The sequence below is a fragment of the Physcomitrium patens genome, chromosome 7 (assembly GCF_059467195.1).
Source record: "Physcomitrium patens ecotype Gransden chromosome 7, ASM5946719v1, whole genome shotgun sequence".
Lineage (NCBI taxonomy): Eukaryota > Viridiplantae > Streptophyta > Bryopsida > Funariales > Funariaceae > Physcomitrium > Physcomitrium patens.
In genome coordinates, this window is record NC_143416.1 from 14,456,124 (window position 1) to 14,474,009 (window position 17,886).

Sequence of the window (17,886 nt, forward strand, 5' to 3'; positions counted from 1 at the left end):
ACAAATTTCCATGATGAATATTTTTTTTGTTAACTTATACTAGATGATGGTTTAATAAGAGTAGTCCTTATAGTCAAAAGATAAGAAAAGAAAAATAAAGATTAATAGTTCTTAAAAAATATATAATAATAGGAAAAATAATTTTTTTACGAAAAGTTGAAAGCAAATCAAAGAATAGGAAAAGAAAAAATACAGTAGAAGAAATGAAAATCCAAAAGGAGAAGGAAAAAAAAAAAAAAAAAAAAAAAAATAGGAGAAGATGATGACAAGGGTAAGAGGGCTGCGGCAGTCTCTTTACCAATAGGGATAGGGGCCGCCCCGGATCCCCCCTCTCTCTCAGATTTTTTCCCGTGTTGAGTTCGGGAGCTCGGACTGCAACGAATATTTCTTCCTGTTCCTTTGTTTTTTCCACCTGTGTTTTTGTTCTCTTTGTTGCTGCAGGTTTGAGTTCAACGGCGACGGTTGCTGATTTCCTCTGGAAGTTGCATTAGAGCGACGGCGGTCAAGCGCACGCTCGGTTCGACTTGGAAGCTGCACTGGTGCTACGGTGGAGATCGGCGTTTCTGTTTTTCTTTTCTTTTCCCATCTGTGCGGATAGCTGGTTCAGAGGCAGTGCGCAGCGGGGACTTAGCTACGGTTGCTGTTGTCAGCGGTGGTGGAAGATCAGCTCTCTCCTTGTTTTTTGTGCTTTGCGATCTAGGTGGTCGGTGGTGCCGACGAAGGTTTTGTTTGTTGGAGAAGTTGCAGTGTTGGCACTTCGGTGGTTGTTACTGTTGGTGGCTCCTTGCGGTCTTTACAATGCCATCAACACATTATGAATTTTTTTGTGTGCGGCAGTGCCGTTGATTACTGGTGGTAGTTAGGCCTGTACCAGATTGTAATTGTGATGATCGGTGCTGCGGCTAGAGCTATTGCTTGTTTTTCAAGTTTCCAACTCGTTCTTGTCCCTGACTTCCTTGGCGTCGACCCTCTACCTAGCGTTTGGCATTCGGCGAGTATGAGTTCCAGCAGCACGAAGAAGAAAAACATGTATTGGTTGAGGAGATCTCACTCACTACATTAAGCTTTCATTAGGAGGCATATCGTGCATGCCATTGATCTACTTCTAATTAGTAAGGTGGTAATGCAGAACACCGGAAGGCATTTTGATTACCATTGCTTATAATAAGCGCTCTGTAGTAGTATAGGAGAGCACAATAGTCTGGAGAAATTGGGGTACTTGTTACAGTTTGGTAGGGCGATTTGATGAGTCAAATTTGGTCTATTTTTGGAGTGAAAGACTCGCTTGTAGCAAAACCTGCTGCAGCCAAGGTTGAACAAGGTTTTCAAAATAGACTAGAGAGACAGCTCGCAGCATGGGGATGGTATAGCTCTTGGATCGATGAGATTCTAATTCTGGAGGTGACAGTACCAAAAGAAGCTTTGTGCAAATTTGATTCACGTTTTGAACTTGGAATACCTCCAGATGCAGTATACAACATCCTCACTGATCTCAGCAATAAACGTGTTATAAAAAAAAATATTGAGGAGGTTAAGTACCGCAAGGTGTTACAAGATGATGGTCACCACGGCTTGTGGGATTTGAGCAACTTGCGAGTTGCACGTTTTTGTGGCTTTCTAGCACTTGAATGCCTGTGTTTTGGTGGATCAGGGTAGAAGCACACATATGGTGATATGTCAATACATTCGTAGGTGAAATACTAGCTTGCCAAAATAAGAATTGAAGGCACCTGGAAAATCGAGCCCCTATTATTTGATAATTCTGGCACTCAAGTTTGTCGGCTAGTGGCTGCGATTCGGGAGTTAGTGGCTGATCAGGCTCTCACGCGTGGTGGTTGCAAGCTCATATTGTTGCTGTATTCAACAGCGTTGGGCTCTTTGCTTGATTCGGTTGGTGATCTGTTGTGTTCGGCATAGTCGCGGCAGCCAGGGATCACCTTGGTTGCTGATTTGTTTTTTAGTATGTGTTCGCTCACTCGTTTGATTAACTCCGCTGCTTGGGATTCAATGGAAATTGCCTCCACCTCTGTTCTTCCTACAGCATTCAACCTAATCGTGTTGACTTTATCGAGGTCGGCTGCGGAATTCAAGTCTTCGTCAACATCTTCTCCGAGGTGGTGGAGCGGCGGTGCTGTCGTCTGCATAATTCTCTTGTTTTTTTTGTTTGCGGCGGAACGCTGTTATGAGGGTGCGGTGCTTCAAGTAGCGGATTACGGTTCAACTGCCACAAAGCAATCAGAGGCGAAATTCTCTCTTTCAGCAGTAGAACTACGCAGTGGCAAATTTCTCCATTTTTGTGAGGATTCCTGAATGGTGACGTCGCAAGTAGAGTAGGGTTGAAATTTTAGGTTAGGAAAATTTAGGTTAAAACAGATGGTTTGTGTATGAATTTGTTTATGAATGAATTTTCAAAAATTAGATGAAAACTGTTTAGATGAAAAATCACTTAGAGAGAAAACTCCACCACAAAGAATAGCTCATCTCTATCTTCTAAAGTTCATTATTAATTTTAACAATTAGATTTTATATTTTTGATCTATTTTAAATTGCAAAATGGAATTTTAACTTCAAAATCTTGAGATTAATTAGGAAAATAGAGTGATTAGGTTTGAGAGGTTTCTAACCATAGTAAAATTAGAGATTAGCCTTAAGATTGAATATTATGATTGTGGATTAATCCAAGATATAATCTCTACAAATTAAAAAAGAAATTCTATTAAAATATTAGTTTTAATTTTCAAAAAAAAAAATTAAACCAAATCAAGATAAAAAAAAATCATAAATCTTCTAAATTTATTATTTTAAATTTTTTTTATTAATCATTTAATCTAATAATTAGAAGTATCTATCTAATTATTAACCTAAAAAATACAATAAAATTTATCATTAAAAACTAATTTGGATTCATTAATTAATCATTTTAGCATTAAAATTAATAAAAATATGATAAAAATCATCCAAGTGATTACAACTAACCATTAGAGCTATTTAATTATACTCACACATAGTTCTTTGATGTTTGGTAAATATTCTTTCACATCCATTAACTTGTCTTCATAATGAAGTTCTTGCTCAAATAACTAAATCATCATGTTAATAAAAAAAAATACAATTTTTGTCATAGTTTTAATAATGTAATCTAATGACATCTTCATATTTTAATAATTTAATATCATTAAAAAATACATATTTGAATAAATAAATTTTAAAATCAAAAAAATCAAGTCAATATATACATCTAATAAAATTTCTAATATAAGACATATCAATAGAACATGAACTTATACATCTTTTGATATCTTCTTTTTCATAATCTTCTTTCTTAAATGCTCCAAAACAAGGTGTTTTTTCTATATCAATTCCCACAAAGTGTTTTTCTTCAATATTTCTTCAATATTTGAAGGTAAATATGGTCTTTTTTTTCTTCAAATCTTTTTAATAATTTTCCTTTATTCATTATACCATCAAATAGATCTTTTTTGAAAGAATCTTAGAACATGTGATTGCAAATGAATATACATCTACTTCAAAAGTACAAATCTTTATTAATTCCATTGTGATTTTTATTACCTTTGAAGCTTTGTAATTCAAATTTCCATACATATGATTATTTTCTTTAATTTTGATTTTCTTCCTACATTGATCTTTAACCAACCAAAATCAATCAACTTAGCAATTGCATATTGAAAACCATTGTTAAATTTACCATCATCTATAATATTGAATAGCATATTTTTGGCTTTAGATCTTGATGAGCAATTTTCATGTCATGCAAATAATACATCCCTCTTGTAATTTCATAAATAACATCAATAAGAAAGTAATATGGCATTGATCTTTTTTCCTCTAATATATTGTTTAAACTTTCTTGCATCAATTCCATTACCAAATATATTTTTTCACTTGAGTTATTCATTGTTGAAGACTCACCACTTTCATTTGTATTACTATTTGTAGCATAATATTTGATCAAGTTTGAATGGTTTGAATTAGCTAAGATATCTACTTCTTACATAAAGATTTCATTAAAAGCAACATTTATTATTTTTATTCTACTTGAAAGTCTAAACAACCTTGATTTATGAATTTTTTTATAAGAACCATCATTTATAGCTTTCACAAGCTCTAAACTTTTTATATCACGTGATAATTCCAAAAAATTCAATTCTCCACCTTCTATATATCATAAGTCCATTAACCTTATTAATAGATAGTTTTCTAATCCATGATCTTCAAATTGCACATCTTTACTTATACACTCTAATCTTTTGTGAAGTTCTTTACCATCATGTTTTACTTTTTCATAAGTAGAAACATCAAACAATATTGGTATAATGTCTTCCAACTTTTTTGGACTTTATTTTTAAAGTAGTTCAATTGTAATAAGTTTTTAAGTGCCACAATAACTCTCTAAACATTTCCTTGCTTTCCTTTTGAAAGATACTTACTTCACACCAACATTGTTGTATACACTCTTTTATCAACATGTATATCCTTAATGTTGTATATTAAAATTCACAAAATAAAATTTCATATATACCTCTTTTATTAATACAAGCTCTCAAGCCAACAAATACTTTGATAATATGGCCAAGCAGTTTGTATATATTTGCATGTTGATTTCTATTTAAAAAAACTTTGATCTTCAATAAAATTTCAATTTTTTTATTATAGTTTTGGTATTAAATAAGCATATCTCTTATGCAAACTTTTCTTGCTTTGAATACAATCCTAATATTCTCTACAAACTTGTTACAAAATTCCATAACTATTGCAAATTCTAATACACAACAAATAAATAACATCCATATTGTTGAAACATACTTTAAAAAGAACTTCACAAGATTGGACATAGTAAATGTTTGAATAATATGTGTAATTTGTCTACAATCACATGAATACAACCTCATTAAACACTTAACATCATTTAAATAAATTTTTATCACTAAAAATACTTATTAAGATAGCAAATAAATTTTTTAATATTTTATATATGAAAAAAAATAAAACAAAAAAAATAAAATAAAATAAAATAAAATAAGTAAATCTTTAATTAAATTTTTGATTCTTTCAATAAAATTTTACCATCTCTCAATGTTTTATGTATAATGAATGTTCACATATACAAGTGAAATAATTCATAATTGTTCATCTCAAATCTCTCATCATCTATACAAAATTATTATGATTAATATTCATACCTTAAAAAATTAGTAATATTTAATTCTTAAATATACTCTTTTGATTACTCAAATAACCATAGATTCTTGAAATCTTATTTGGTTACCATAAAACCCTTACAAAAAAATAATATAAATATTGATATAATTCATTTATATGTCAATCCTTCAATATGTTTTATACAAACTAATTCATATCTTTGATAAATATTAAACTAGAACATTTTTCTATAGCACCATGATAATTTTGTATCATGTTAGCTTGTTTCTCCAATTCATTGTATTTCCTTAATTACATATTATACCAATGACTCAATTACAATTTAAAACATGCTGAAATATATATATATATATATATATATCAATCAAGCTCTGCATCACAATTATATCAAGGCTTATTCTTTGAATAAACTAACTTCAGAATCCAACCTATACAATCAATTACATAAACTTCACCCTTCACCCAAGTCTTCTATGTTTTACAAATCTTTAAATATTATCTAAGTCTTGTGCTATACAAACACAATCATTCACTCCAACAATATTACACTCAATCAATTCATCCAAGAGGTTGGACACATCAACTCAATATGGAGTTGCAATACTTTCTCTATTCATATGATGATTTCATATGGAGCGAACTGTTCTATTTTACACGTGTGGCGGAAGTTAACCCTGCAAATGAAGGCTTAAGTAAAAGCTGCACATGAAGGCTTATTGGTACACGCCTTAACGGCAACAAGCAACTTCTTCTTCAGTGGAGGGACTGACCTGGTAAGTGTTCATCAAGACTCTTGCCTTTCTCAAAGGAGTGCCATCATTTCTGAAAGCGCCAGTTTATGTTGCCTCGTGTATACAATCTTGAATTCTAAGCACGATTATGCAATGCAACTTGTACATATTTGGGATCCAGAGAGTCTGGATTCCATTAGACATCAGTGCGATTACACGCTACGGGTGTGAGATCAATTTCCGCTTTCATTTCATCATCTATGCCACCACCCACGGAAACAATGGTGAACTCCACTATTTGGTTAGTATTAGGAGATGCCGAGGGTGAGGTTGTGCTATGGCGCCTTGTGTCAAAATAGTTGAATGTGTAACAAATATCAATAACATCGACGCTTTCAGTGCATCTACAAATTACTTCATAAATCAAATACTTTTGAATAAATATTTCTCTAGCAATGATGTGAATCTATGATCTTCTGTGATGGCATTCATTTCACTGTACAGTATGATTTCATGGCCCTTATCCACAGGATGCACAATAAATCTGCAACGACATTCATTTTGTCGTTCCAAGCATGAGTTGCTGAACGGATTGAGCGAAAGCTCACGATGCCATTGCGACTGACCGAGCACACTTGATTGTTCACGCACTTGCATGGGATACAACAAGCATGAGCTTATGCAATACGATTGTGCCGATCGAGCCTACTATCTAGCTTCCAAGCATAACCTCGAGCACTATATTCGAAACATAGAAAGCCATCGTAACAATCTCGGAACCAGAAAAAGAGAAAACCACAGGATTATTACCATCAACGGCTCCTCGATCTCAAGTTGCTTTCATGCGGCATAGCGAAGTCACGGCGTGTATGTCACAACAGCTTAAAGCAATTCGAAGCGAGGAGAGAGCACATAGTTGCGAGGGTTTCGCGGCGAGAGCGAGGGGAAGTGAAGGAGCAGGGGGGCCGAGGATGTGTGTTGGGCTGGATGAAAAGGATATTGATGAATAATACCATCCAATAGACCGTGTAGTTGTGTGCGGTGCATGCGTTGAACGGAGCCATCCTACGTGGCAACCAACGAAGCCCATGCTTCAGAGGGGAAGCTCGGGGACTTCGCCCCCAAGACCGTGCTGTCTGTCAGTGCCCCCTTCATCATGCTTCCGAGTTGCTGAGCTTTATGTGGCCTCCGTGGATGCGTTCAGGGCTGAGTTGCCCAGTCCCGGCTGTAAGACGTGTTGAAATCTCGACGTTAGGAGATGATCTCTACACCTGATTGATTAGTATTAGTTCCAATCGTAGTTGTAGAGTTTCTGCTCATTTTCGATCTATTCCCCGGGCTTAATGGGTGTTCCTTGAAGCACACCAGGAGTGGAAAGAGGGGGTGCACCAGTACGACTCCTGAGGGTGTGCTCTTGATCAAACTGTGATCGTCGCATAGCTCGAGATTCCGAGGGTGTAGTGGCAATCACTCCTATGCAACCCTTGATACCAGAGTCTAATATCAATATACTTTACCATGCATTACGTAACTATAATCATTCGATTATGTATCCACCATTGACGAGATGGTGTAGAATATCTCAGGGGAAAAATGTGGGAGGTTGTGAGCGACATCCACATTGCATCATATTTGCAAGCATTGGGCATGCAGTGGCAAAATTTGTAGCTGGAAATGGCAGGGCGTTGTAGAGACTCTAGCTGCAGCATTGCGGTAGAGACTACGCAAGCTAAGACACCACCAGTGCACTGAATCAGGCGATCGAATCATGACCCGCTGGCTGAATTTCAAGAGTGACGTTTCTGTGAGCATAAAGATGGTGAGAGTCATTCAGCAGGGCAAACGGCTACTCATATTTCTCTTAGCAAACTAGCAGAATGGTAGAGTGGTAGATAAATGCGGTCACTACCAGCACACGTTACTTCCTCGGAGTAGTATGAATGCCTCAAATCTATGTTTCCTGCGTGATGTTTTCTGTCATGCAACGTGCTCTTGTCGGTTGTAATGATCTCAAAGGAAGCTCCAGAAGCAGCCAACATTGTTCTACACTGCATCCAGTTGCTTACACGACTGGCAGATGCCTCACTTCTGCAATTGGAGACTTTATTTGAACTGCATATTCGAGGCCATGCCGTGTAACTGCGACGAGAGCTTTAAGATTAGCCCACTGCGCGTTCATGTACGCTTCATCCCGTCATCAGCCATTCGCTGCCACTAGCACCAAGACATCGTAATCGGGCCTCTGGTTAACGTCGCAGCGAAATGGTAATGGACGAGGCACAACTGATTGTAAAGAATTTCATAGTTTGCTTCAATGTTGGATTTCTGAGCAGGCTTACCTTCAGCTGTTCTTGCTGCTTGAAATAATGGGCCATCATTGCCTTGTGCGTATCTGCGTCAATTGGCTGCAATGGTGCAGCTAGAACTACGTGCCAGAAGCGCTTCACAAACCACAAATTCCATCTTCAGTAACAAGAGACAAATCTGACCTCGAGAGACGCTTACTGGTTCCCGTTCTGAGCAACTTCACAATTATCTGTTCCACATTCACCAGTCCTATTGATGAGAACTTCATACAGATTTCGCAATAATACAACAAATCCTGGTAGCCTTCTCAGATAATGAAGATGAGCATACGACCTTAATGGTTATCTTGTGTTGCACACTACGAAAAACAACGTAATTTGTGCCCAGCCTCTCGGAATATGCTTTGCAAAACGGTTCAAAGAGCATTTTAAGCGTTACTTTACAGTGGTGTGTCTCAGCAACAGGTGATTGGGGAAACCTTCGTCTTTTCATTCTGGCCAACGTAATCTTTTAAACACTTGTCTCACAATAGTTATTTGCCTGCCCACCATAAACCTGTAGTATCTGGATCCAGACTTTCCTTCACTGATAATTATCCACACGGAAGAAGAAAATTGGGAACACGAAGTTTTGGGAAACCACAAATGCTTGAGACTCCAACTCAATATCAACACATGGACGCAAATTAGGGTGCGTTCAAGCTCTCAACAGAATGTCCAATTTCATGCACAATGCTGATTTCATGAATACGAAGAGGAAGGAAAAGATTAGAAAAATGTACACGAGGATGTTCCAGAAATCGCTTGCTGGACAACATCCCACTTGGGTAATCCTAGAGGAAAACAAATCGTGATAGCACCACGGATGAGATTGAGTTGGTCTTTTAACATTTGTGAGGTAACATACGTCTTGGCCATTACTTTTTCCTGCCATCTTTTACAAATAGCTGAGAACAGTGTGATTATTCGTGAAATGATTTAAAGGCTGCTCTTCCAAACGAGATCGGAAATGAGACAACGAGGAGTACCTTGGAAACAAGAGCGACGGCGTCCGCCATCGTGTTAGTAATTTGCTTGGACACTTCAGGATCGCAGGCTGTTACAAATCCATAAAAATTCAAGTATACACTTCATTTCACATTACTTAGTTAAGGTTGAGCGAGGAATAATCAAGCAGGTTGAGGATGACCATTCACAACGCAGAAAATACACGTCCATCATTTCAAGTTCGATGGAACAGCGGAGTAACAGGCATCGCTAGAAAGATGGAACTTCTCAGAAGAGTACTTCGTGAAAAGGAGCAATCACGACTGCAAAGTGCCGACCGACTTTAGAATTTGAGAAACAGGGTCTCATCTCCTGTTCGGCGACAGTGAGGATCTTCGCTGTAGTGAGGACCTCGAATTTTCTTCCCCTTCTGTGTCTCATCATCGCTGGCCTCATCATCATCGGGATGTTTGGCGGGCCCATAGAGAGCAAGCCTCTTGACTTCACCTTGGAAGCCTAGGATTCGCACCTGCAGATTGTTAAACGACCACAAGCTCTCTTACGACACTGTCCACGGATGCTTTTGCAGAAGCTTCAAATAAAAACTGCATGTCGTCCTTCTGCTTCACATGCAGCAGCACCATTATCGAGGAATTTGGATGCGTGTTTGCCCTAAAGTGAGATGGAAATCCAAAATATATGGAAACGCTAGTCAAATGGGTCACGAGAACTACCGAGTAAATGCTACTGGAGACGAATCAAGGAATGGTGCTCAAGCCGATGTTAAAGAACAGATTTGGTGAAAACAAATTCGATTTTTTTAGAATGCAAGAATCATGCAACTGTGCAATAGTGGCAAGGTATATAATTCTCTATTGCATGAATAAAACCACCAATCATACAGTTGGTAATTAAATAACCAATTCCTTCTGTAGCAGGTATAAAACTGGCCAGCGCAAGACCTCGAAAAAGCAATTGGGGCTGGGAACTTCGAAGAAGACACAATACAACAAGTTCGCCAAATCTCTCTCTTGCAGTGATGCTTTGGCAAAAATAGACAGTAATAACAATAAATACCATCAAAAAGCATTCCAATCCAGTGTTCGACAATTTAGCACAGTAATTGAACTGTGAACAAAAATATTCGAATGCAAAGACTCCTGCGACAAGGAATTTATAAATTAAAGAACGCAGTCGCCAAGAGAATAGACGACCTGTGACTGTGCAACCATTGCTGTAGGCAGGTAACAACACAAAATAACGAGCACTCCGTAGGGTCCCCTAGGGTTGCCTCAAAACATAGGATTGTAGTTAAAATAAAAGTCGACAAATCTTATCATAATTGTGACAAACAACATTTGAAGATCCACCGTTGCTATCAATTTGTTGAAACCACCGCTAGTTATTGCATTGAGACAATGAAATGTAAATGATGGTAGAGAAAGCATTGTAAAACTTCTAATAACTATATTGTATAACAAAGCTTATGTAATTGCATAAAAAAGGAAAATAAGTAAATAAATAAATAAATAAATATTAAGAATTCTATAATAAAAAAATAAAAAATAAAAAAGTAATCTTGTATTTATTTTTAGTAATTACTGATAATAGTTGCATCACACCAATGAAATGCAATTGCAAATAGAGCCAAGTGATTTAAATCCACAACCAAGAAAGTCCTTGCTATCAATTAGTCACTGATTTTTGGAGTTGTAAACCAATAAATTGTATTAATTTTGAAGCTTCTTAATTAAGAAATTAATCAATGTTTTTATTAGAATGCTAATACCTCAAAGATCAACAAATCAAAAAAAAAGGTAAAAATAGTTTGTTATTGTCTTTAAAGTTTTGTCTTTTTAAAAAATATATGACTTCTATTAATTTTTATACAAACATATATTTTTATTGATTCAAATATCAATAGGTTATGGATGGATGATAATACATGGATTATCAATAGATTAAATATACATAGAGAAACATATATATATATATATATATATATATATATATTCTAAATAGATAAATTATATCTGATTCTAAATTTAATCTAATTTGCTATAAAATAAAGATATAATAAATTATATTGAATATACTTGATATAATAGATGTCTTTGATATCATTATTTAAAAGTATATATATTTTAATAACTAAAAATAAGTAGAATTAGGTAGAAGTAAGTTAAAGTGAATAGTATCTTATTAAAAGTGGACTTTATAAGTATTTATAAGTAATTGGTAGACTGAAAAATTGGCCAAAAAGTTGGCTATATTTTGCATATGTTAGCCTTTTGTATTATAAATTGGCCATGTAGTGCACATATCAAAAACTTATTCTACAAATTAAATTTGTGTTATATGGTCTATGAAACATTGTCATTTAATTTTTTACTAGATAGTATATGTGTAGAGATAAAGATAAGGTATTTTTTACTCTTATTAATGCCTTTCTTCTATTCTAGTCATAGTTCAAACTTCTTTAGTCTCTTTATATTTGGCTATAGTCATTCTACCTTCTAACTTGTGTATATCTTTTAATTATCTATTTTCTCTTTTAAAGTAATACAAGAGTGTATTATTTTTTAAAAGTTTTTAAAGATTTATATCCCTAATATTTAAAGTATTCAATTTACATAAAATAATATATATTATATTTTAAATTATTACAAATAGTAAATTTTAATTATTAAATTAATATATTTAATAAATTATTTAATTTAGTATAATTTTATCAATTATATTGATGTATATATATATATATATATATATATATTAGTGCATGGAAGAAGACAAAGAATATAAGAGCTAAAGATTTAAAAAAAATCTAGTTTTGTATATTAATTATTATAATTCAATTCTATTATAATTTCTACAAGATAAGTTATATTATTTTAAGAATAAAATTTATCCTTTGATCCAAATTATAATATTTTTAAAATTAATATATTTTGGTAATTAATATATATAATAAATAATTTAATATAAATAAATAGTAATAATAATAAAAGTTATTAAAAAGCATTCGAATACATTGTATGTCACTTAAATATAATAGCTGAATTGTTAAAAAGAATATTTAAATATAAAGACTGGTGCATTAAGTAATTTTGAAAATTAAAAAATACAATTGCTAAGAGAATAGATTACTTATAATTATACAACCACTAATGCAAGCAAATAAAAACACAAAATAACAAGCACTTAGTTGGATCCCTTAGAATTGCCACATATCCATTATTACTAAGATCTTAATGATTTTTTGATTATATTTTAGTCTACTTTATAGACTCAAAATTTTAAAAAGATCATTTATAACACAATATTAAGTTACTTAAAATCAAGATTTCAAAAGGTTTACCCACATGTCAAATATTTTGCTATTATTTATTAGAAGCAATGATTACTATTTAATATTTACTATTACCAATGAATAATATATCCAAATATCATATGACTATTTTTATTATTTAAAAATTTATGGACAAATAATGCATTGCAAAGACTTAATGTAATCATATTTTAGAAACCTAGTCTTTAGGTGTATGTTTGTTATAACTAATTTAGATCTCATGGTGTCAAGTAAGTTTATCTAGATTTCTAATTTAGTTATATATCATATCCAACAAGGCTACTAAGATTTGATTAATTTCTAAGATAAGTATCTTATTTTTTCTCCTTCTAAGCATCAAAAGAAAGAATTCTAACTTTGATGAGGTTGTCAAGTATAACAATGCTGAGTGCACTTGCCTGCTTATTTGTCATTATAAATTAAATATTTCTTTGGAGCTTATAATTAATATAAAAAATAGATTGAATATCATTTGTTGCTAAATTAAATTGCACAAACTCAAACAAGTAATCAATCACAAATAATGTGCTAAATCTAACCTTCTCTAAATTTAATTTGTAACCAAAATTCTTATACTTGACTATACTCAAAATTCTTTCTAATTGCCTTTACTTCAATCTAAAACCAACCAAAGAACATAGAAACAATGACGATAGATCTTGTTGAACAAAGTTTTTCATTAGTAAATTTTTCAACTGTAAAGTTTTCTTTCTAACTCTAAGTATAGTTGAGATTTGTTTCATATAACTCTATAATGTAAGCATTATGATATTTAATCTATAGTAAGACATAGATCTTTTTTTTCGACACTACTGCAAAAATTCAAAACCAAGGTTGGTATAATTAAATGATTTAGAATGACTTATCTAGCAATAGAATGTAAAAAAATATGGTAGAATTATGTAATTAATATTTTCCTCATAGATAACTTAAATATGTAGTTAAGTATTTGAGCCTCATTAAGACTCACAAGTGGTGTATAGGATATTCTAGAAAGGCCATGAGCCTTTTTCTTAACTTTTAAACTACCTCTAAGGTACTACAACCCAAATAAAACAAATATGTTTAATTTTATACTTCCACTACTACTACTACCACAACTGCTGGTTGTTGGTCATTCTAGTTTTTCTTAATTTATTTTTTATTTTTATTTTTATTTTTTAAAAATTAAATATTACCATCATATTCAAAAAATAATCAATTCCTATAAACATGGAAAAAGGCCTTTAAATCTTGTTTAGACTCTTTATAATTGCTTCCAATAATGATAAAATAATTTTAATAAAAATCTTCAAAAAATATTCTAAGTTTTATTAATAGAATCTAATTAAATTCTAATAAAATCAGAAAGAATATTTTAATATTTTTAAGATGGTAATATCAAATTTAAGCTACTTTTTTATATCTTATAAGGAAATTTTAATTTAAAAAATTAATTAAAATCAACAAAAAAATCTATTTTTTTACATAACTATGTAAAAAAATCATGATGTTTTTTATTTTTTATTTTTTATAATTATTATTTATTAATTTCTAAAAATTAATAAATATAAATAAAATACCATTTTAGACATTGATTTCAAAAACTAAACACAAATTATTACAAAGAAGTAAAATCACTACATTAATTGGAATAATTACTTCCAAGACTAACTAAGGTTCTATTTATATAATGTTTTTACTTATCAAGACTCTTATAACTTACAAAACCTTCTAAATTTTAATTATTTTGTAAAAAAATTATTTAAATCTTATAATTTGATATTTTTTATCTGAAAAATATTAAAACATTATTTTTAATAAACATTCTATTGATAGGATGTATTGATAGAATTTATAATTATTAACAATTATTTCTATAAATATATGTTTTTAATAGTCAAAATTAATGTTTAGTTAGTTGGACTAGTATCTATATTGACCTTTTATCTACATGTATTATTCATTCAAAATCTATAAATATTAATCACTGGATTGGAGAAGCTTAAGAAAGAAACTTATATCTTTTAGTTATTTATGTAAAATATAAGATTTTTTTATTGATTTAAATTTATTTTTTAAAAAATCATCAAAGCAAGGAAAATTAGTCTTAAACTAATATTGTAATTACAGGAACATTTATGAAAATTTCAGAATTTATTTTTAAAAAATTAGAGCATATTTTAAAGACTTTGGTAAATATAATTTTATCACCTTATGAGTCTATTATGAAGAATTTGAGCAAGAATTGAAGGCCCTTTAAGGTGCCTATAATAATTGGATTTTTTTGAATACCATAGTAAATTTGAAATAAATAAATAATGGTATAAAATAAGACAATCATCGACTAATATATTAGTTATAAGAGGCAAAGTGAAAATATTTCATATAAGTTTTAGTACCTTGATTTTTACTTTACTAACATTATAAAAGCCTCTAATAAGACTTCTATTTAGTAAAAGAATTCTACTTTTTATTCTTTTATGGGGTTCAATTTTATTTTTTGGTTTAAAAGATTAATACCATAATTGCTTTAATTTAATTTCTTTTTAATTTTGGTCTCTAAAACCTATGGAAACAAAAAATAAAAAATAAATGGTCACTAGCTTTAAAAAAATGATTCTCTCATAAATAAATGACATACCTTTTTATGAGCAATATGACAAGTATTCACCACCACCTTTTAATAATGGCAAAAACATCAAAGTATGATCTAAGACTTAAACAATTTTTTTTTGCTACTTGATTCAATAGTTTTATATTGAAATATGGTCTTTTATGGTCTTAGATTGCTTAAAGAAGATCATTTAGTTCATTATTTTTTAGGATATTAGGAAAAAAAATCTATTTATAAATTCATGAAACAAGTGTCATCAATCAATATTTGTACTATTATTTATATAAATGAAATCATTTGTCTCAATTTTTAAACTTGGATATATATTATGTATTTTTTGAGTAAATTATATTATATTTTATTGTTTGGTCATAATCAAAAAATTTCAAATTCTTATATGGCATCTTCAAAAGACATCTTTATTAAAGGATTCTTCATAGATTCTATAAGAAAAAATATTACTTTGGTAGAGAATCAAAAACTATTTTTTCTTTCCTTCAAGAACTTAAAGAGTCTCCCATTGAACTTAATTTAAAAATCTAAAATTATTACTCTAAGATTAAGTTTTTTTAAACAAATAATTCAATATAGCACATATAATTGTAAAAAAAAATGGTATATAAAGAATAGTAATATTGTCTAATTATATTTGACAATTCAAACTTTTATAATTTATTACAAAAATTGATTATTATAGAATTCTTTTATCCATAAAATATGCAATGAATAAAGATTCTATTTTTCTTAAAACAATATTTGTATCAACTTCTATTTCTATAAATATTTATTTTTAGAAAATAACTTTATATGAAATTATTATTTATTTTTAAAAAATAGATTATAACTTTATATATAATTAATAAAAAAATATAAATAATATTAAGTTATTATTAGGAAGAATTTACCTTCTATTTTTAATACTTCTTAAGTTCTATACATTGTTTATTTTTATATTTTCATTAGAATTTATTTTCAAAATTAATATTATTTTATTTTTGATATCATTGGAACTTAGCTCTACTTTAATATGCACAATTTTACATGTTGTCATATTGTGGTTCACCTACCATGTGAAAATAATGCATATATATATATATATATATATAATTTATTATGTAATGTAATGAGAGCCATGTTATTAGATTTTAGTTGATTAGAAAATATGATTAAATTGCTATTTTGAAGTAGTTAGTTTAAAAAGGCTATTATTGAGGTTGATTTTTATGTTGATAATATTTTTATATATTTAGAGCCACCTTTATTAGACATTGGTGACTCCTAAAATCTTGTTTTATTTCTTTAATTTGGTATTTAAGGCACATACAATGTAAAACTTATTTGAAAAAGGATTAGAGGAGGATTTTTTGTATAAAAAAGGATAATTAGGCCATCCATATGGATGAATGAAGATGGATGATAAAAATCTCCATTCTTATTGGCCAAAAGTCATACCCAATGGACTTCAAAGAGATTGCCTGAGGCCTTATTAGGAATTAAGGTTACTCTTTTGAGGACATTTGAACATCAAAGGTTAGGATCATTAAATTTAAGATTTTGAAAATGGTTTTGGTATAGATTTTGTGCGATTTGGAATTTTTGAGAATGAGATATAGGCGCTTAAAGTCAAGGTATTAATTTTGTACCTATTGTCACTCTTTAGGGCATAGCATACACATATGAAGGACTTTTGAAGATTAAATTAATTAATTGAAAATTGATTTAAAGGACTACATTTTGCATACAAAAAACAAAAGGTTTAGAATTGATTTAGAGGAGCAATGACTACTTAAAGACAGTGCTTCCAAATTGAGATTTGTCAATGAACCAATTTCATGAAGGGTTCAGTTCTAGCCATATCTCAAGCATTTGGATGAATCTTTGGCTAAAAAATTTCACAAATGTGTAATACTATGTTATAAAGCTACATACCAAATTTTGTAGCATTTGAATTTTGGATTTTGAGATATGAAAAAAATAGTATTCAGGTGCTTGTAAATTAAAGTTTAGAGCACCTGCTAGGGTTTCTAAGATACTAGATGATTTGTAATAAATTTATGGTTCATTTTTTTTTGTGATAAAGCTTAAGAATAAACGCTACATTATCTAAAAATTTGAAAAAATTGAATGATTGGATCAAGAAATATGAAGTTTAAAAGTTTGGAGAAAAAAATCTTTTACAACTATATATATATATATATATATATATATATATTGAAAGGATTTTGCTACAATTTGAACATTTTATGCAAAGTAAAAGGGTTTTTGAAAACCAAGACTTTATATATATGTTAAAGATAAAGATATGAAGCTATGACAAAATTATGATATAAAGATGAATTTTTGAAAGGAAATTATGGATTTTCTTTGAGATTATTGAAAATCTAATTTATTAGTAAATGATTAGTTACGACTTGATATAGCAAAAGATAAGGCATTTCTAAATGTTTTAAAAAGCCTTATGCACGAACCTTCTTAAATATAAAGGATTTTTACTAGTATAATATCGTTTCATATTGTTGTGTTTATTTGTCTTCTATATTAAGAATAAATCACTTATTAGAGCTTGGTCAATAAGTTAATGTTAAACTCTCTATAGCTAGATACCCCGTGTATTCCCAAATCATAAATCACACCATACAACAACATTCAACATTAATTCTTATAATGTGTGAAATTCTAAATTTTACAAATAATATAAATAAATAAAATCAAACAAACTAATTTAAAATTATTTAC

General features: G+C 30.8%; 1 protein-coding gene across 5 annotated transcripts; it reads right to left on the reverse strand.

Moving 5' to 3' along the window:
- Window positions 1–7,668: 7,668 nt before the first annotated feature.
- LOC112284541 (uncharacterized) lies at window positions 7,669–10,150 on the reverse strand. Of its 5 annotated transcripts, none has more exons than XR_012217867.2 (4): window positions 9,940–10,150; window positions 8,663–9,825; window positions 8,252–8,448; window positions 7,669–8,120 (listed from the first exon to the last, which is right to left on the reverse strand). XR_012217867.2 is itself a non-coding variant. In XM_090252078.1 (4 exons), exons 1-2 carry the CDS (start codon window positions 9,274–9,276, stop codon window positions 8,987–8,989), a joined length of 189 nt encoding a protein of 62 aa, XP_090108204.1. In that variant the 5' UTR covers window positions 9,277–10,150; the 3' UTR covers window positions 7,669–8,120; window positions 8,252–8,448; window positions 8,663–8,986. The 5 variants fall into 5 exon arrangements, 1 of the variants encoding a protein (XP_090108204.1); XM_090252078.1 differs by having other exon boundaries at window positions 8,663–9,145; window positions 9,247–10,150; XR_012217868.2 differs by having other exon boundaries at window positions 8,698–10,150.
- Window positions 10,151–17,886: the final 7,736 nt, after the last annotated feature.